General features: G+C 42.6%; 1 protein-coding gene across 4 annotated transcripts; it reads left to right on the top strand.

The window, feature by feature from the left end:
* The first annotated feature begins 4,398 nt into the window (after positions 1-4,398).
* On the top strand, positions 4,399-21,353 carry SIGLEC6 (sialic acid binding Ig like lectin 6). Of its 4 annotated transcripts, none has more exons than XM_077981129.1 (8): positions 4,399-5,542; positions 5,605-5,838; positions 6,175-6,453; positions 6,616-6,696; positions 7,157-7,414; positions 8,885-8,978; positions 9,310-9,391; positions 20,459-21,353. In XM_077981129.1, exons 1-8 carry the CDS (start codon positions 5,509-5,511, stop codon positions 20,630-20,632), a joined length of 1,236 nt encoding a protein of 411 aa, XP_077837255.1. In that variant the 5' UTR covers positions 4,399-5,508; the 3' UTR covers positions 20,633-21,353. The 4 variants fall into 4 exon arrangements, with proteins under 4 accessions (XP_077837255.1, XP_077837253.1, XP_077837254.1 ...); XM_077981127.1 differs by having other exon boundaries at positions 4,401-5,542; positions 5,605-5,973; XM_015124709.3 differs by having other exon boundaries at positions 4,406-5,542; positions 5,605-5,973; positions 6,649-6,696.
* Positions 21,354-21,645: the final 292 nt, after the last annotated feature.

Below are 21,645 nucleotides of genomic sequence, written 5' to 3'. Positions count from 1 at the left end.
TCGACCCAATTCATTTGGGCAACTGAGCACTTCTCCTGAGGGTTTGAGGTTGGACCTAAACTTCTGGCTGCTACCACCTTGCCTGGCACCTACCTGCAAGTGCCACCTGTGGGTCCAAAGACTATCTTGTCCAGCCCATTGCAGCCACCACCAACATTAATGCACATCACTTGGGACTCATAGAATCATCTCGCCCATGCTATTGCTATTGCCAATGCCATGCTAGCTGCCCAGGGCCTAAGAACCCACACGATTGTTTGATCCATTGATGCTATTATGGGCGTCCAACTGAGCAACCTGAAGGCCCAAGAATCAACCCACTGGTAACTGCCAACAGAGAAGCCAGTATATACCACCCTGGGGCACAAAGATAGATGCTCAGCCCACTGATGCCAATGCTGGGGACCTGAAGACTCTCCCACTGAGCATCCCTGTCCCTAGCACAACTTTACCATATGCTCCACTAATAACCATGTCCAACTGGCCAAAGAAATCACACATATCACTAATACTATTTACAGTCAAAGAAATACACAGAAAGTATACTACTACTGCACGTAACCATAATCAAAGCCAAAGCACCCCACCAAACAAGCAACATAGATACATTTTCAAGAAAATGTCTTCTTTGAGAGTAAATTAAAAAATAGGAGGAAGCCGCCGTTATACCAGATGCACAGTTTTTAACATAAGGACACAGGAAACATGAAAGAACAATGAAAGGAACACAAGAATTCTGCAGAAATAGATCTTAATCAAAAAGAAATTTTTGAAACTCCAGGCAAAGAATTCAAAATATTGATGTTAAAGAAGTTCAGTGAGATACAACAGAATTCTGAGAATCAATACTATGGAAACCAGAAAAACAATTCAGGGCATAAATGAGAAATTTATCAAAGAGATGTATATTTTTAAAAGTAATCAAATATAAATTCTGGAACTGAATAATTAATTGAAGGAAATACAAAACACATCTGAAAAGTTCAACAATAGACTAAATCTGGCAGAAGAATCTCAGAACTTCAAGACAGGTTTTTTGAAATAATCTAGTCAGACAAAAATAAAGGGAAAAGTACAAAAAAGAATGAGCACAGCCTTAATAACATTTAGGACAATATAAAGCAATGGAATTTATAAATTATTGGTATCTATAAGGGTGAAAAAAACAAAGAAATATTGGAAAACCTACTCAACAAAATAATACATGAAAACATCCCAAGTCTAACAAAAGATTTAGACATAGAGATACAGAAGACCCAATGATCCCCAGGCAGATGCCCAGTGCAAAATGTCTTCTCCTTGGCACATTATAGTCAGATTGTGTGAAGTCAAAGTTAAAGAGCAAATTCTACAAACAGCAAGAGAAAAGCATCTAGCTACCTCTAAAGGAAATACCATTTGACTAAGAGCAGATCTCTCAGCAGAAACCTTACAGGCAAGAAAAGAAGGAACTGATATATTCTAAGTACTAAAAGAAAAAATAACTGCCACCACAGAATATTCAAAGAAACTATTCTTCATAAATAAAAGAGAAATAAAGTAATCCCAAGATAAACAAATGCTGATGGAATTTATTACCACTAGACCAGCCCTGCAAAAAATACTCAAAGGAGTCCTAAACCTGGAAGCAAAAGGATGATTTTATCATCATGAAAACACATGAAAGTAAAAAATTCACTGGTAAAGCAATCATACAAATGAGAACTAGAAAGGACTCAAATGGTACCACTACAGAAATCCACCAAATCACAAGGACAAACAATAAGATAAAAGGAAAGAAACAAGGAGTGTTTAAAACAAGAAAATGGTTAATAACCTGACAGAAAGGAAGCCTCACAAATTAATAATAGCCGTCTATGTAAATAGATTAAAGTATCCTCTTAAGAGACATAGAAGGGCTGAATGGATTTTAAAAATGACTCAACCATATGCAGCTTAAAGAAACACACCTTAAGAAAAGACACATATAGACCAAAAGTCAAAGGATGGAGGAAGATACTCCACACAAATGGAAACCAATAGTAAGCAGCAGTAACTATACTTAGATAAAACAGACCTCAGGTCAAGAGCAGTAGAAAAAGACAAAGAAGGTCATTATATAATGATGAAGGGATCAACCCAGCAAGAGGATCTAACAATTCTGAATATATATGCACCCAGCACTGGAGCAGCCATATCTATAAAGAAAATATTGCTAGATCTAAAGAGAGAGATAGAATGCAATACAATAAGGTAAGAAGCTTCACCACCCTATTCTCAGTATTAGACAGAACATCTAGACAGAAAATCAACAAACAAACATCACATTTAAACTACACTATAGACCAAATGGAACTAACAGACTTTTACAGAACTTCTACCCAACAACTGCAGAATACATATTCTTTTCATCAGTATGTGAAACATTCTCCAGGATACACCATATATTCAACCACAAAATAAGTCTCTATAAATTAAAAAAAATCAATATTATACTAAAAATATACTCAGACCACAATGGAACAAAACAACAAGTCAGCACCAAGAGGAACTCTGGAAACAAGACAAATGCATGGAAATTAAACAATATCCTCTTAATGACCTACCAGGTGAAAATCTGTACAGGAAAAACTAAAAAACACTGATGAAAGAAATTGAAGATGACACAAACAAATGGAAAAACATCCCATGCTCATGAACTGGAAGAATTAAGATCATTAAGAAGACCACATTGGTCTATAGCAATATAAAGATTCAATGCAATCCATGTCAAAATACCAATGTCAGTCTTCACAGAATAGTAAAAAACAATTCTAAAAGTCATATGGATCCAAAAAGAGCCTGAATACCCAAAGCTATCCTAAGGAAAAAGAACAAAACTAGTGGCATCACATTACCTGACTTCAAACTATATTACAAGGCTATAATAACCAAAACAGCATGATATGGCATAAAAATACATGCATAGACCATTGGAATATAACCCAGAAATAAAGCAACATGTATACAGCCAATGAATTGTCAACAAAACTGACAAGAACTTATATTGAGGAAAGGACACCTTCTTCAACAAATGGTGCTGGGAAAATCATATACCCCCACACAAAAGAATGAAACTGGATTCTTCTCTCTCATCATATTAAAAAAAACCTCAAAATGAACCATACACTTAAATATAAGACCCAAAACTATATTTTATAAAAGCTAGAAGAAAACCAAGGGAAAACTCTTCTGAACATTGACCAGAAGAGTCAGAAATTATGACTAAGTTCTGAAAAGCACAGGCAACAAAAACAAAAATAAACACATGGGACTTAATAAAAAAAAGCTTCTGTCAGCAAAATATCAGAGTGAAGAAACAACCTGTTGAATTGCAGAAAATATTCACAAACTATTCTTCTGACAGGCAACTAATATCCAGACTATATAAGGAACTCAAACAACTCAACAGGAAAAAGCAAATAATCCAAGTAAAAAGTGGGCAAAGGACAGGAACAGACAGTTCTCAAAGAAGACATAAGAACAGCCAATACGAAAAAATGGTCAGCGTCACTAATTATCAGAGAAGTGCACATCGAAACCACAATGAGATACCATCTTACCCAGTCAGAATGACGATTACTAAAATAAATAAATAAATAACAGATGTTGGCAAGGATGAGGAGAAAACTCTTCTGTACTGTTGGTGGGAATTTAAACTAGTACAGCCACTTTGGAAAACACTACGGACATTTCTCAGGAACTAAAAACAGAATTACTGTTCGATCACACAAGCAATCCCACTAATGGGTATCTACCCGAAGGGAAAGAAATAAATACATCAAAGAGACCCCTGCATTCACATGTTTTTTTCTGCACTATTCACAATATCAAAGATATGGAATCAACCTAAGTGTCAATTAACAGATGAATGGATACAGAAAATATGGTATATATACTATATGGCCATAAAAAAGAATGAAATCGTGTCATTTGCGGCAGCATGGATGGAACTGGAATTCATTATCTAAATTGAAATAAGCCAGACACAAAAAGATAAATATTGCGTGTTCTCACTTACATGTGGGAGCTAGAAAAGTATTATCACATGGAGGTAGACAGTAGAAAGACAGACAACAGAGACTGGAAAGGGTCAGATAAGGGGAGGAGGGAAGATGAAGAGAAGTGAGTGAAGTGGTACAAACATAGAGTTAGAAGGAATAAATTCAGTGTTAGGAAGCAGAATAGTGTGATTTTAGTTCACAAGAATGTATTACACTCAGGTGACGGACACTCTAAATATCCTGACATAATCACTATGCATTATATACATGCAACAAAATTTTACATTTACTCCTTAAGTTTGTAGAAATAAAAAACATTACAAATATATGGTGGCAAATTCTAATACCTCATAGGTATTAAAGATTTGCCAGATGCATACTGCACAGAGGAAAATGGAAAACCGTGTGAACTAGATCTAAAATTTTAATTTTCTCTGGATATTCCACTCATGTTGTCCAGAAATATGTCTTTTGTGCCACCTTTAACTGTGAGAAGCAGATTTTTTACAGGAAAGAAATTGCTAATCTCTATGATGAGGACCTAAAAAAACAACTTCTCCAGTCCACAATGCACTGAGTGGCAACATTAATTCCAAAGAAGTTTCTTCTGCACTGCAATTCACAAAATATGTGTCCTCCCTTTTGGTTTACATGAAGTGCTGCGTGGTTCTTATTTTGGAGATGTCATTGAAATTTTGTAAGCATACTAGCTGTCAAGGAAAAACCTCCATACTCACGTTTTAAAAAATATCCAGCATTCTACTGTGACACACGGCAAACTCACCAGTGTCCACAGCTCTAAAGCCAGACGACGTGTGTGTGTGCTGAGGATGGGAGGCTATGCATGGGGATCATCTCAAGGGTAGAGACCAGGTCCCTGGCATCTCTTCTCCAGCCCCGTCTACATACAGATGTTCACTCTGTGAATGAATGAATGAGTGAATGAATGAGGGGCTACCACCCACACTGCACCTGGGACCCTTCTTCCTTTCACTGCCCCAAACACTCCCACAGACCCTACAGAATCCTATATCCTGCAGGACTGACTTTCTCATGGCTTGTGATGAGGCTGTGACTCTCTGAGGCCAGCAGTGACCAGCTCCCAGGTGTAAACAGTGGGGCACAGAAAAGCACCTCAGAGTAGGAGGGCCTTAGACACGGGTGCCCCATTCCTCAGATGCCCCCGGAGGCCCTGGTCCAGGCTCTGGTGCTTGCAGGAAGCCCCGAGGTGGGAGGCGGGACACAGTCTCTGCTCCTCTGCTCTCATCTGAGCAGGTCTCTGTGGTCTCTGGGTCGCAAGGTTTCTGTCTGCTCTGTGCAGAGGGAGTGGAGCTCCGACGGCCTGTGGCTTCTGTGGCTTCCTCTTCTGTGAATCGCCAAGATCACGCGCTCCTCCCCAGCCACCCGTTCCTCCCCGCAGTCCTTCCCCTCCACTCCCTTCCCATTCTCTGCTCACGCAGGGAGCCCAGGAAGCCTCGCCTCAGAGATGCTACCGCTGCTGCTGCTCCTGCTGTGGGCAGGTGAGTGGGCCGGGGGAGAGGGGCCGTGGGGCTGGGCCGAGCTGACCATCATGCCTCCATAGGGGCCCTGGCTCAGGAGCAGAGATTCCGGCTGGAGGGACCAGAGTCGTTGACGGTGCAGGAGGGTCTGTGTGTCCTCCTACCCTGCAGATTGCCCACTATCTATTCACCCTGGTACAGTTATTATGGCTACTGGTACTTGGAAGGGGCTGATGTTCCAGTGGCCACAAATGACCCACATGAAGAAGTGCAAGAGGAGACCCGGGGCCGATTCCACCTCCTCTGGGATCTCAGCCGTAAGAACTGCTCCCTGAGCATCAGAGATGCCCGGAGGAGGGACACTGCTGTATACTTCTTTCAGTTGAAGCAGAAATGGCCAAATTTTGGTTATACATCTTATGTATCTTCCAAGCTCTCTGTGTGTGTGATGGGTAAGGAACCAGCTCCAGGACTGGCCATCAGGGGAAGATCATGGGGGCTGTAGGGCAGGGCTGGGACAGGACTCCCGTCCTGGGAGGTGGGTAGAATTAAGCTTGTTGGGCTCAGGGGAGGAGCTGAAGCAGAGACTGGGCTTCCCTCTGGGTGAAACCTCATACCCCGGTCCTGATCCTGCGTCCCCATCTCCTCACCAGACCTGACCCACAGGCCCAGCATCTCCATCCCAGGGACCCTGGAGTCCGGCTGTTCCAGGACCCTGACCTGCTCTGTGCCCTGGGCCTGTGAGCAGGGGACGCCCCCCATCTTCTCCTGGATGTCAGCTGCCCCCACCTCCCTGGGCCCCAGGACCACCCAGTCCTCGGTGCTCACGATCACCCCACGGCCCCAGGACCACAGCACCAGCCTCACCTGTCAGGTGATGTACCCTGGAGTCGGTGTGATCATGGAGAGAACCATCCAGCTCAATGTCTCCTGTGAGTGCTGGGCCAGGACCCCCGGGTCCCTGAGGGTGTGGGGGACAGGGCAGGGCTGAGCCAGAGCTTAAAGTTGGGGACCTGGTCGCCAAAGAGGACAGCTCCCTTCCCTGTTTTCATGGCTCCTGAGGGGAAGGCCCCATGCCTACCGTTCCTCTTCAGGGATGTTGAGGCTGCCACCTCTTTCCACCCCAGATGCTCCACAGAAAGTGACAGTCAGCATCTTCCAAGGAAACAGCACAGGTAGGAACCAGCCTGTCCTGTTCCCTCCAGGGCTGGATGGAAGCAGAGTGGGGACTAACAAGGATCAATATGAGAAGCCAGGACTAAGGCCTCCATAGCCTTCAAAGCCCTGAACTGAATCTTTGCTCACCCCCAGCCTTTGTCACCTCATCCACAGGAGCTGCCGCACCCCTCGCACTCCCCCTTCTCTCTGACGCTGCTTGTTTTCCTACTGCCGCAGGCATCTCCGTGGTCCAGGAATGGCACTTGTTTGCCACGACGCTGTCCCCAGCCCCTGCTCCACTCTCTGCAGGGCAACCTGGGCTGCTCCAGGGAAATGGTCTGGGCTCTTCTGAAGACCTGAGGCCCCCACTTTACTAGTCTCCTCCTCAGAGCTAGTGGGGACCCCACAGGAGGAGAGGGACACCAGTGCCTTGCCCCTACACCCCATCTCTCACTCTCTGCACCTCTCTCCCCAAAGCCCTCAAAATCCTGCAAAACACCTCGTCCCTCCTCGTCCTGGAGGGCCAGGCTCTGCGGCTGCTCTGTGATGCTGACGGCAACCCCCCTGCGCACCTGAGCTGGTTCCAGGGCTTCCCTGCCCTGAACGCCACACCCATCTCCAATACCGGGGTCCTGGAGCTGTCGCAAGTAGGGTCTGCAGAAGAAGGAGGTTTCACCTGCCGCGCTCAGCACCCTCTGGGCTCCCTGCAAATCTCTCTGAGTCTCTTTGTGCAGTGTGAGTGTGGGGAGGTGCGCGAGAGTGTGGGCAGCTGGGCGAGAACTCCATAGTATTCAGAGAAGAGGCCCCTGCTAAGTCCTGTCCTCCCTCCCCAGACCCCTCACAACTGCTGGGACCCTCCTGCCTCTGGGAGGCTTAGAGTCCACACTGCAGCAGCTCCTCCCTGCACTGGAAGCTTGGGGAGGGGATGCTGGAGGAATGGGAACAGCAGCCATGGCTCTTTCACAGTCATCCCTAGCCAGCCAGTCCCTTGGCCAACAGCTCCCTGAGCCTCTGCCAGGGATTCAGTTCAAGTATCAGGCTCAGCTTTGAGGCCCAGAACATCCCAGAGCAGCTCTGTCTCAGCTGCTGCCAGGTCAGGAGTCTGCTAAGAGGTGACAGCTGGGGGAAGAGAAGCCTGGGTTCTTGTATGAGTTTGCTAGGGCTGCCATAACAAAGTATTTCAAAGTGCATGACTTAAACAATAGGGATGTATTGTCTCACGGTTCTCAAGGTCAGAAGTCCAAGATCATGCATGGTGTTAGAGTTGGTTCCTTTTGAGGCTGTGAGGGAGAATCTCTTCCATGCTCCTTCCCTGGCTTCTGGTGGTTTCCTGGGAGTCTTTGGCGTTCCTTGGTTTGAAGGAGCATTGCCTTGACCTCTGACTTAATCTTCACATGGTGGTGTCTGCGTCCACATGTGCGTCTGTGTCCACATTTTCCTTTTTTTTTTTTTTTTTTTTTTTTTTTGAGAGGAAGTCTCACTCTGTTGCTAGGCTGGAATGCAATAGTGCGATCTTGGCTCACTGCAACGTGATAATCTGACATATGCAACCTCCACCTCCCAGGTTCAAGCGATTCTCCTGCCTCAGCCTCTCGAGTAGCTGGGACTACAGGTGCTCACCACCATGCCCAGCTAATTTTTATATTTTGAGTAGAGACAGGTTTCACCATGTTGGCCAGGATGGTCTCAATCTCCTGACCTCATGATCTGCCTGCCTTGGCCTTCCAAAGTGATGGAATTACAGGTGTGAATCACTGCACTCAGCCCACATTTTCCCCTTTTTATAAGGACAGTAGTCATATTGGATTAGGGCTCACCCTGATCCAGGATGACCTCATTATAACTAATTACATCAGCTATGACCCTTCTCCAAATCAGGTCATGCTTTCAGGTGCTGGGGGTTAGAATAGGAATTGTGGGGAGACATAATTTAACCCTAACTGCTCCAGAGAATTGAAGCTTGGAGAAGACGTTTCCAAGGCCCAGACCAGAGTGGCTGGGGACACAACGTCCTCAGTCTTGCAGTTGGGGGAAGGGGGAGTCATGGAGAGAGAAGAGGCTGGTTCCGGGTTCACAGGGCAGTGAAATGGTGAGTGACTGAGTCCTGGATTGGGGGTGGTCACATTAGTGGAAGGTGGAGAGGAATGGCTGTTGGGAGGATGTACTGGAATTGGAACTGGAGTTCACTCAAAAATCCAATTATAGGGAAACCAGAAGGCGGGGTTGGTGGTGTCCTGGGAGCAGTCTGGGGAGCTGGCACCACAGCCCTGGTTTTCCTCTGTGTTGGCTTCATCTTCAGGTGAGACTGGGCTCCAGGGAGGCACAGAAAGACGTGATGTGGGAAGGGCACACAGGTGGCAGAATCTCAGAAAACCCAAGTGAAGGAAAATGGGGTGCTTGGGAAAGTCGAGACTGAGGAAAGGGAGGGTAGTGGTGGTGTGAATTACCCCGTTGACCAGCTGAGCCAAGCATGAGGTCTCTTTGAAACCATGGTTCAACTCTTGGGCTTGTGGGATCACCTGGACCTCTTCATTACTTCTGTACTCTCCATAGGGAGTGGGGAGATGGTTCTTTTTTGGGGAAAGAGGCTCCAAATAACCAGACTGAAAGGCTTGGTGCTGTTCCCTCAGAGTGAAGACCAGAAGGAAGAAAGCAGCCCAGCCAGTGCAAAACATGGATGATATGAACCCCGTCATGGTCTCAGGCTCCAGGGTGAGTGACAGAGACCTTAATTTCCACTCAGCATTATCCCTTTTGAATGCTGCCCTATGTAAGGACCCTGAGGCATTTCTTCATTAATACCTGACATTCCGTGCAGTTCCACATGTGACTATTTTAAAGTTTTGATTCAGTAATAATTTAAAAAGTATTGATGTCAATAATTTAAAATAGTCACATGTGGAACTGAATCTAATAGTTCTGATGAAATATGTACTCCAGTTAATTTGTTGGAGGTATTTATGCTCCTCATATATCAGATTATCATATTTCCTGGAATATTAGCCTTTTCTTATGGCATTGATTATTGAGAAAAAGAAATGAACAAAACTTAGTCTGTGCCAGGTGCATTAAGTACAAGGAATGTGGTAGATACAAGCCCTATAGTAGACAGTCCAAATCAACCCAAAGTCATTACTGCTCATCACCATTACATTGCATTTTTCACATCAACTACAGTGTTTACTTAATGTCAACTTTATGATATTATGGAGGAGGCATACTTTACAAATAATAGAAAGCACACATTTTAAGCATCCAGTTAAATTAGTTTGGGCAAATGTACACACACTGTAACCATGTCCCTACTTAAGATAGGGAATCTTTTCATCATCCCTCCAAGTTGTCTCATTTTCTTTCCCAGTCAATGTCTCATTTCCAGCAATCACTTTTATGACCCCTATCACTATCTATTAGTTTTGTCCATTCTGGAACTTCATGAAAATGGAATCACACAATACTTACTCTATGTAACTGGCTTCTATCACTTCATTAAATATATAAATATATTAAATGTATATGCACTCAATAACAGAGCATTATTTATCAAAATAAACGAACAAAAACCAACAGAGCTGCAAGGGGAAATAGATACATCCACGGTTATAGTTGATTTGCATGTTATGGGAGTTTGCTGTACAGATAATTTTGTCACCCAGGTAATCAGCATAACACCCAATAGGTTGTTTTTCAATTCTCACCCTCCTCCCACTCTCCACCCTCAAGTAGGTCCTAGTGTCTATTGTTTCCTTCTTTGTGTCTATGTGTGCTCAATGTTTAACTCCCGCATTTAAATGAGAACATACAGTATTTAGTTTTCTGTTCCTGTGTTAATTTGCTTAGGATAATGGTCTCCAGCTCCATCCATGTTGCTGGAAAGGACATGATCTCATTCTTTTTTATGGCTGCATAGTATTCCATGGTGTCTATGTACCACATTTTCTTTATCCAGCCCACCATCGATGGGTATCTAGGTTGATTCTATGTCTTTGCTATTGTGAATAGTGCTGCAATGAACAAATGCATGCATGTGTTTTTAAGATAGAATAATTTATATTCCTTTGGGTATATACCCAATAATGGGATTGCTGGGTTGAAGGGTAATTCTACTTTAAGGTCTTTGAGAAATCTCCAGACTGTTTTCCACAGTGGCTCAACTAACTTACATTCCCACTAGCAGTGTATAAGTGTTCCTTTTTCTCTAAAACCTTGCCAACATCTGTTATTTTTTCACTTTTTTTAGTAATAGCCATTCTGACTTGCGTGAGGTGGTATTTCACTGTGGTTTTGATTTGCATTTCCCTAATGATTAGTGATATTGAACATTTCTTTTTTTACTTGTTGGCCGTACAGAAGTCTTCTTTTGAGAAGTGTCTGTTCATATCCTTTGCCACTTTTTAAAGGAGTTGTTTGTTTTTTGCTCGTTAATTTGTTTAAACTCCTTATAGACTCCAGATATTAGAAGTTTGTTAGATGTTTGTAGTTTGTAAATATTTTCTCCCATTCTGTAGGTTGTCTTTTTACTCTGCTGATAATTTCTTTTGCTGTATGGAAGAAGCTTTCCTCTTAACCCTGATCTTTAGTTTAATTAGGTCCCATTTGTCAATTTTTGTTTTTGTGGAAACTGCTTTTGGAGTCTTGGCCATGAAATCTTTCCCAGGGCCAATGTCCAGAATGGTGTTTCCTTGATTTTCTTCTAGAGTTTTTAATATTTTACATGTTACATCTAAGGTTTTAATTCATCTTGGGTTTTTTTTTTTTACATGGTGAAAGCTGGAAGTACAGTTTTGATCTTCTGCATATGACCAGCTAATTATCCCGCACCATTTATTGAATAGGAAGTCCTTTCCTCACTGCTTGTTATTGTCAGCTTTGTCAAAGATCAGATAGTTGTAAGTTTGCGGCATTATTTCTGGGTTCTCTAAACTGTTCCATTGTTCTATGTGTCTTTCTGTACAAATATCTTGCTGTTTGATATACTATAGCCTTGTAGCATTGTTTGATGCTATATAGCCTTGTAGCATTGTTTGAAATCAGGTAATATGATGCTTCCGGGTTTGTTTTTTTTGTTTGGGGTTGCTTTGGCTATTCATGTTCTTTTTTTATTCCAAATGAATTTTAGAGTGGTTTTTATTAGTTCTGTGAAAAATGTCATTGATAGTTCAATAGGAATAGCATTGAATCTGTAAATTGCTTTGGACAGTATGGTCATTTTAATAATATCAATTCTTCCTATCCATGAGCATGGAATGTTTTTCCATTTGTGTTGTCTCTGACTTCCTTCAGCAGTGTTTTGTAATTCTCTTTTTAGAGATCTTTCACCTCTGTGGTTGGTTAGCTCTATTTCAGGCATTTTATTCTTTTGTAGCTATTGTGATGGGATTGCATTCTTGATGTGGTTCTCATCTTTGATGTTACTGGTGTATAGAAATGCTGCTGGGTTTTGTACACTGATTTTGTATCCTGAAACTTTTCTGAAGTTGTTTATCAGATCTAGGAACCTTTGAGCAAAGACTATGGAATTTTCTAGATATAGAATCACATCTTCTGCAGAGATAGTTTGACTTCCTCTCTTCCCATTTGGATGTCTTTTCTTTCTCTCACATTATTGCTCTGGCTAGGACTTCCAGTACTGTGTTCAAGAGGAATGGTGAGAGAGGGCATCTTGTATTGTTCTAGTTCTTCCAGCTTTTGCCCATTTAGTATGATGTTGGCTGTGGTTTTGTCATAGATGGCTCTTATCATTTTGAGGTATGTACCTTTGATGCTTAGCTTGTTCAAGGTTTTTAACATGGAGGGATATTGAATTCTATCAAGAGCCTTCTCTGCATCTATTGAGATGATCATGTGGTTTTTATTTTAGTTCTGTTTATGTGATACATCATATTTATTGATTTGCAAATGTTGAACCAATCTTTAATCCCAGGAATAAAACATACTTGATTGTGGTGGATTAGCTTTTTGATGTGCTGCTGGAATTGGTTTGCTAGTATTTTGTTGAGGATTTTTGCATGTATGTTCATTAGGGCTATTGTCCTGAAGTTTTCTTTTTTCATTGTGTTTCTGCCAGATTTTTAGTATCAGAATGATGCTGGCCTCATAAAATTAGTTAGGGAGGAGTCTTTCCTTCCTGATTTTTTGAAATAGTTTTAGTAGGACTGGTACCAGCTCTTCTTTATACATCTGGTAGCATTCAGCTGTGAATCCATATGGTTCAGGACTTCTTCTGATTGGTGGGTTTTCCTACCACTGATTCAATTTCAGTACTCATTACTTAACTGTTTGGGGTTTCAATTTCTTCCCGGTTTAATCTTGGGAGGTTTTATAATATGTTTCCAGGAATTTGTTCATTTCTTCTAGATTTTCTAGTTTGTGGGCATAGAGGAGTTCATAATAGTTTCTGAGGGTTTTTTCTTCTTTTGTATTTTTGTGAGATTGGTGGTAATGTCCCCTTCATTATTTCTGATTGTGTATATTTGGTTATTCTTCCTTTTTTATTATCCAGATAGTGGTCTATCAGTCTTATTTATTCTTTCAGAAAACCAACTTTTGGTTTTGAAAAAGTCTTTTGTATGTTTTTTCTCACCTCCATTTTGTTCAGTTCAGCTCTAATTTTGGTTACTTCTTTACTTCTGCTAGCTTTGGGGTTGGTTTGCTCTTGTTTTTCAAGTTCCTCTAGATGTGATGTTAGGTTGCTAATTGGTTAGATATATATAACCATTTCACTTGGGCATTTAGTGCTGAAAACTTTCCTCTTAACACTGCTTTAGTTGTGTTCCAAAGATTCTGATATGTTGTATCTTTGTTTTCATTTATTTCAAACAATTTCTTGATTTCTGCCTTAATTTCATTGTTTACTCAAAAGTCATTCAGTGGCAGATTATTTCATTTCCATTTAGTCGTATGGTTTTGAGAGATCTTCTTGGTATTGATTTCCATTTTTATTGTGCTGTGGGCTGAGAGTGTAGTTGCTATGATTTGTTTTCTTCTTTTTTTTAAATTTGTTGAGACTTGCTTTACGGTCAAGCATGTGGTCAATTTTATAGTATGTGCCATGTGCTGATGAGGAGAATGTGTATTCTGACTTTGTTTAGTGGAGGGTTGTGCAGATGTCTGTTAGATCCATTTGCTCAAGTGTCAAGTTTAAGTCCTGAATATCTTTGTTAGTATTATGCCTGGATGATCTGTTCAATACATCAGGGGTGTGTTGAAGTTTCCCACTGTTATTGTGTGGTTATCTGAATTTCTTTGTAAGTCTCTAAGAACTTGCTTTATGAATCTGGGTGCTCCAGTGTTGATACATATATACTTATGAGAGTTGAGTCGTCTTCTTGAATTGAACCCTCTATCATTATGTAATTCCCTTCTTTGTCCTTTTTGATCATTGTTGTTTTAAAATATGTTTTGTATGAAATAAGAATAGCAACCCCTGCTTTCCATTTGCTTGATAGATCTGTCTCCATCTCTCTGCTTTGAAACTATAGGTGTAATTGCATGTGAGATGGGTCTGTTGAAGATAAAATACAGTTGGGTCTTGCTTCTTTATCCAACTTGCCACTCTATGCCTTTTAATTTGGGTATTTAGCTCACTTATGTTCAGGGTTAATATTGATATGTGAGGATTAGGTCCTGACATCATGTTGTTAGCTTGTTGTTATGCAGACTTGATTTTTGTATTTGCTCTATAGTGTCAATGATCTATGTACTTAAGTGTGTTTTTGTGGTGGTAGGTAAATGTTTTTGTGTTCATGTTTGGCGCTATCTTAAGGACCTCTTGTAAAGCACATATGGTGGTAATTAATTCCCTTCGCATTTGCTTGGGACGAAAAGGATTTTATTTCCCTTCTCTTATGAAACTTAGTTTGGTTGGGTATGAAATTCTTGATAGGAATTTCTTTTATTTAAGGATCCTGAATATAGGCCCCCCAATCTCTTCTGGCTTGCAATCTTTCTGCTAAAAGGTCCTTTATTAGCCTGATGGGATAATCTTTGTACGTGACTCGTCTCTCCTCTCTAGCTGCCTGTAATATTTTTTCTTTGGCATTGATCTTGGAGAACCTGATGACTGTGTGTCTTGGGGATGATTGTCTTATATATTATCTTAACGAGGTTCTCTGAATTTCCTGAATGTGCATGCTGACCTCTCTAGAGAGGCTGGGGAAATTTTTGTGGACAATATCCTCCAATATGTTGTTCAAGTTGCTTGCTCTCTCTCCTCTTTCAGGGATGCCAATGAGTTGTAGATTTGGTCTCTTTACATAATCCCACATTTTTTGGAGGTTTTGTTCATTTTTAAAATTCTTTGTTCTTTATTTTTGTCTGCCTGAGTTAATTTGAAGAACCAGTCTTTGAGCTCTGATATTCTTTCCTCAGCTTGGTTTATTCTGCTGTTAATACTTCTGATTGTGTTATGAAATTTTTATAGTGAGTTATTCAACTCTATCAGCTCAGTTTGGTTCTTTCTTAAGATGGCTATTTCATCTTTTATCTCTTCAGTTGTTTTACTGATTCCTTTGATTCCCTGGAATGGGTTTCTACTTTCTCCTGAATCTCAATAATCTTGATTGTCATCCAGATTCTGAATTTTTTGTCTGTTATTTTAGCCACTTCATCCTGGTTAAGAACTTTTGCTGGGGAACTAGTGTGGTCATTATGAGGTAAGAAGACACTCTGGGTTTTAGATTTGCCAGAGTTCTTGCACTTGTTCTTTCTCATTTATGTGGGCTCATGTTCCCTTAATTGTGCTATAATTTGAGTACAGTCAGTTGGCTTTGTTTCTGGATGTTTTCAGAAGGCCAAAGCTTTGTGCAGGGTCTTTATTTGTTGCTAAATTCTTGTCCTTAGTTTCACAGTGGGGTATATTAGCAAAGTATTTTTGATGTTGAAGTTTGGATGTGATCCAACAGATGGTGCTTAAGCATAATGGCTGGCAGGTAGGCTCTTGTTCAGCCACATGAATCCTCTGTATTTCCTCACATTTGCAGCCACGCTCCCTCCCAGTGCTCTGAGAGTGTGGGCTCCTCTGTCACTCAAGTGCTGGCTACAGATCTTGACTTGGCACTCTTGGGCTGCACACTATAGCCCTTTGGTGAGCCCAGGCATTTTGTTTCCTCCCCAGCTTGGAGCAGCAGGGCCAGAGACTTTGGAAGTGCCAATGATAGAAGGCTTTTTCCTTGTTTCCTGGGGCTTCATCCTAGAGGAATGCAGAGCTGCTGCCAATTGGAATAATCACCCCTGGTTGAGGCAACTGTGCTGTGAGCCCAAGCAGGTGGACTTACCCGGTGAAGAGTAACGGTTGGAGGCTCACAGGGAAGAGAGACTGGGCTCCTCTCTGTAGTGCTGTGGCATGCTGGAGGTTCCACCAAATAAATCAGGCTCTTTGTTCCTTCCCCAGCCTGAGAGCAGCGAGAGCAGTATGGCTGCAGCAGCAATGGCAGAGAGGCTGCCAGCTGCTCTGAGAGCTCCACCCCAGAAAGACAGAGAGCCACGGCCAATAGGAACTTTCATCTAGGGGTGGGGCCACTGTGCTGCAGGCCCCCCCAGAGGCCCTGCCTGGTGAAGAGCGGGGAGTAGGAGGCCCACAGGGAAGTGAGTCTGGGCTCCTTTCTGTATGGTGGTTGCAGTGTGTTGGAGGTGCCAGCAAAGTGATCAAGGTCTTTATTATTTTCCCAGCCTGAAGGCATCAAGGGCAGTACCACTGCAGTGGCAATGGCAAAGAGGCTGTGGGTTGAACCAGGGATATCCTCCCCAGAGAAACACATAACTGCCACCAACTCAAGTGGGGGTAGGGCAGCTGTGCCGGGGGCCCAGGTCAGGAGGTCCTTCTCAGTGAGGAATAACGGGGCAGGGACCCACGCTGAAACAGTCTGGCTGCTTTTCCATAAAGCAGATCCAGTGTGTTCCATAAAGCAGGGCCAGTGATAGCCCTTATGCTCTTTTCTCCTTCTCCAGCCTCAGAGGAGTAGGAGTGGGACCTGTGGAGGCAAAAAAAAAAAAAAAAACCCAGCAGGCTTGTCTGTCACCCCTGGGAGCCCTGTCCCAGAGAAATGGAGAGCTGCTACTGGCCCAAGTGCTCAGGCAGCAGTGGGGTGGCTGTGCTGGGGTCCCAGGCCAGTGAACTTTGTCTAGCGAGTTGTAGCAGAGGTGAGGTCTGCAAACCATCTGCTCCTCAGCCCCGTAAATGTGGTCTCTACCCTGAGGGCATGTGAGAGAACCTGGCCTCTCTTGGTGGTGGAGCTATGATACTGGTGCCCAGGTGCTCATAGGTCCAAGGCCCTTGGGACTCCACATGGGCCTGAGCAGTGGCTCTGCCCAGTCTCCACACAGCTCTCCATGTCAGTCTGGAGGCCTCAGGGGGAGCTCTCATGCCCAGGATTACAAAGGTCCATGGCAGAAGTGTGGGTCCTTGCGGGCTGTCACGCATTCACTGTTTCCCTGCGGCGGGGAGCCTCCTTTGACTCCATGCCAATCCTGGGTACAGAGCTACCTTGTCTCATTCTTCTCTGCGTTCTGGGTCATGTTGCTTCCTTGATGAATCTCAACGTGTCCTTCTGGACAGTCTAGTTGGAGAGCTAATGTCTACTTGCTATTCTATCTCCTCTCCATTAGAGTGGTACACACTCTATAGGCAATTTTTAAAAAACTCTTATCTCAGTCACTGGTAGTACAAGCACATGAAATATCAGTCTACCATGGTGAATGTTACATGTGCAATTGCAAAGAATGTGTTTTCTGAAGATACTGGATGTAGTAGTCTACAAATGTCAATTAGGTCAAGTTATTTTACACTAGTGTTCAAGCTTTCTATATCCTTAGTGATTTTCTGTCTGCTTACTTTTACAATTTATTTGTTAAATCATGCTCTGTGATTGGTTGCATATGCACTTAGGATTTTTATATCTTTTAATGAATTGGCTTGTTTATCATTATGAAATGTCTTTATTTCTGGTAATATTTCTTTTCCTAAAATACACTGTCTGATTTAATATTGCCACTCTAGTGTTCTTAACATTAGTGCTTATTTGTTATGTGTTTTCTCTCCTTTTACTTTTAATACATTTGTGCCGTCATATGTATTGTGTCTGTCTTACAGATATCACAACGTTTATTCTACCTATTTTATCAAGTCTGCCAATATCTTCCTTTTAACTGGAATGTTCAGACCATTTATATTTAATGTGATTATTTATTTGGATCAGTTTAATTCTACCAGATTGCTCTTTGCTTTACATTTATATTTGTCCTTTTATATTTATCACCCTTTTTTGCCTTTTTGGTAGTTTTAAAATATTACTACCTTTTTATTTATTTATTTATTTTTTGAGACAGAGTCTCGCTCTGTCGCCCAGGCTGGAGTGCAGTGGCCGGATCTCAGCTCACTGCAAGCTCCGCTTCCTGGGTTTATGCCATTCTCCTGCCTCAGCCTCCAGAGTAGCTGGGACTACAGGCGCCCGCCACCTCGCCCGGCTAGATTTTTGTGTTTTTTAGTAGAGATGGGGTTTCACCGTGTTAGCCAGGATGGTCTTGATCTCCTGACCTCGTGATCCACCCGTCTCGGCCTCCCAAAGTGCTGTGATTACAGGCTTGAGCCACCGTGCCCGGCCGATATGTTTCTATTTACCGATATACTTTTCATTGCTTACATTCCACAGCTTCTTCGCATAGGTAGCGATTTTGGTGGCATACTAGACATTGTGTTATATTGTTGATTATCTGGATATTTTAATCTTCCTTTAAAAATTGTGGAGCTTTGTTTTCAAATGCAGTTAATTTATTAGTGGATCGTCTTGGCCCATTCAAAGATTTTTATAAAAGCTTTGGTAGGGTGACTTTCTATTTGCCTTCATTCCAGCTTTCTCATAGCTATTCCTTCTCCAGCAGCATGTACCCAGGCTTTCAGCCTTTCACTGTGTGCACACAGCTTAGTATTCAGCCAAAGATTCAAGGGGACCTCTATGCATACTTTCTGGAGTTCTTTCCCTGTGTAGTTGTTTCTCTCTGTACTCTGCTCTACAAATTCCACCCACACCATTCCCACTTGAACTGCAGTTGCTGCCTCCACAGTTTCCTGATTCTTGGGTTCCTCTTGGATTTATCCTCCATATACTGCAGTTTGGAAATTGTCATTTGATCATGGGACTCACCTCATTGGTTTCCTTTCTTTCAGATGTTACAGTCCTGGGCTGCCTGTTTGCCTTGTAAAACACTTATGTCACATACTATGTATAGTTTTCTAATTATGCTGGGAGGGTGCCAGTTACTCTACCATAGCCTGAATGAGAACTGACCAAGAATAATTCAAGTCATAATTCCTGTTGTTCAGACCCTCAGGAAAAACTGGTGCTAGGGGAGGTAATACCTAGACTGTCTTCCAAAAATCTGGGATGTGTGGATGGGAGAAGGTGGCAAGGGGAAGGCCAGGGAGAGGCAATTTCCACCTATTCTTTTCTTCATTCAGTAGGACTTTTGTGCTGATCTGCCATTTCTCCTACAGAAATTCACACCTTTAGTTTCGGACTTTGCCACTGGTTTGTGTAGCAAGAATGCAGGCAGGAAAATATTATCCCAATGATAGAGGAAAGACATGAGCAGAATATAAATCTCATTTCTGTAACCATTCACCCACCGTCACCAATGCCTCCCTGAACACACATACACACACACAGACACACACACAAACACACACACACACCCCCCAGTATAAAATATTTTGTTTCCCCAGAGATTTCCCACTTTTTCTTATTTGCTCATTCCATAATTTCTTGTATTGCCTCTTGGTTTATTTGGAGGGACAACACAGCTAGTGTGTGTTAAATCCCCACCTTGTTGGGAATCATTACATAATTTCTTTACCATGCTTTACTTTCAAGTTTTCAGGGGTGTTGGAAAGAGAAGGTATAGGAGAGGGTGTCCGGTGGCCTGTTCTGCAGGACCCAGTCTCTGCTCTGTCCTCCAGTAACTGTCTAGGAACCAGATACGCCGCTCCTGCCCCTGCTTTATATTTCAAAATATCTGCTATCATGAATTAAAAATGCGATTTTGTTTCTGTTTTTAACTAACTTCATCTCATAGGAAACCACACTGCCTACTATCTGGGACCGTGTCTGCTTTCTTCATGGCTTAACGTATAGCACATGTCACATGACCCACACAATCAGCTGGTTCTGAGTCCTGCTCAGTGGTGCATGTGTGTAGATGTGTGTCTTTAGGCAATATGTGGAGCCTCTCTTAGCCTCAGTGTTCCTGTTTGTAAGATGAATGTCATCATGGAATCCACTCCAAAGCATTTTTTTGAGAATAGAATATGACTGATTAATGTAAACACTCACTAAGGGCTGGCCAATCTTAATTATTAAATATTTAAAAATAAATGAATGCAGTGGACGTGGTGACTCATGCTTGTAATCCCAGCACTTTGGGAAGCCAAGGTGGGTGAATTCCCTGAGCCCAGGGGTTCAAGACCAGCCTGGGCAACATGGTGAAACTCCATCTCTACAAAGATTAGCCAGGTGTGGTGCATGCCTGTAGTCCCAGCTACACGGGAGGCTGAAGCAGGAGGATCATTCGAACCCAGGTGTTCGAGGCTGCCTGAGCCGTGATCGTGCCACTGCACTCCAGCCTGGACAACAGAGCGAAACCCCGTCTCAAAAATAAAATAAAATAAAATAATACGTGAATGGATAAATAATAAAGTTGCATCAGTTCTACTCCTTTTCTGATCCTTGGCTGCTGTCTTTGAGAACCTATTGTCCAGCCCTGAATCTTTTCTTTTCTTCCATTCAGGGTCATCAGCACCAGTTCCAGAGAGGCATAGTTTCAGACCACCCTGCTGAGGCTGACCCCGTCTCAGGAGATGAGCAGGAGCTCCACTATGCTTTCTTACGCTTCCACAAGGTGCAGCTTCAGGAACCAGAGGTCACCAACACTGAATACTCCGAAATCAAGATACGCAAGTGAGGAATTGTCCAAAGCCATAACCTTGATTGGAGACAACATGGTACCTCTCAGTGTGTTGGTTACTAGGGCTGCCGCAGCAACGTACCACAGACTGAGTGACGTAAACACAGAACTTTCTTTTCTTACAGTTTTAGATGTTGGAGGTCTGAGAACAAGGTGTTAACAGGGTTGGTTCCTTCTAAGGCCTCTCTTGTGTCTTCACATGGTCTTACCTCTGAGTGTGTTTATGTCCTAATCTTCTCTTCTTATAAAGACACTAGTCATATGGGATTAGGGCTTCTCTATGACCTAATTTAAATAAATTAACTATCTAAAGACCCTCCAAATACAGTAACCTTCTGAGATATTGAGATTTAAGACTTTCAACATATGAATTTTAGAAGCGAACAACTTAGCCCATAGCACTGTGTCCAATTTTTTTTAATTAATATTTTTGTTGTCAATGGACTACATAAATTCCTTAGTATATATGGCAGATCACAGGACTTCTGCCCAAGAGAACTGAGTTCAACTCTATCTATGCCAGTTACTGAGCAAGTCACGTTATCTCCCTGCTCTGTAAGGCAGGGAAATAATTTCCATCTAACCAGATTATTGTGAAAGGTCAAAGAAAGCATACAGCTAACATACAGCTTTGTCAGCTGTAAAACAGCTAACAAAGACCCTGACACAAAGTTTTTCATAAAGTCTGTATATTATTGTAAATAAATGCCTTGTATCTGGCTTCGGTTAGCTGTTTTTTGTTGTTGTTGTTGTTGTTTGCTTGTTTGTTTTTTTGAGACGGAGTCTTGCTGTGTCATCCAGGCTGGAGTGCAGTGGTGCGATCTCAGCTCACTGCAAGCTTCGCCCCCTGGGTTCACGTCATTCTCCTGCCTCAGCCTCCCAAGTAGCTGGGACTACAGGCGCCCACCGCCATGCCCAGCTAATTTTTTGAGTTTTTAGTAGAGACAGGGTTTCACCATGTTAGCCAGGATGGTCTCGATCTCCTGACCTCGTGATCCGCCCACCTCGGC

Source organism: Macaca mulatta, chromosome 19 (assembly GCF_049350105.2).
Source record: "Macaca mulatta isolate MMU2019108-1 chromosome 19, T2T-MMU8v2.0, whole genome shotgun sequence".
NCBI classification, from domain to species: Eukaryota; Metazoa; Chordata; class Mammalia; order Primates; family Cercopithecidae; genus Macaca; species Macaca mulatta.
This window is presented reverse-complemented; position numbering and strand designations above follow the sequence as displayed.

Bases quoted from the DNA above. Each gene is read 5' to 3' on its own strand.
- SIGLEC6 (XM_077981127.1), top strand. From the start codon at position 5,509: ATGCTACCGCTGCTGCTGCTCCTGCTGTGGGCAG. The intron at 5,974-6,174 runs GTAAGGAACCAG...TCTCCTCACCAG, and splicing joins GCTCTCTGTGTGTGTGATGG to ACCTGACCCACAGGCCCAGC. The intron at 6,697-7,156 runs GTAGGAACCAGC...CTCTCCCCAAAG, and splicing joins CTTCCAAGGAAACAGCACAG to CCCTCAAAATCCTGCAAAAC.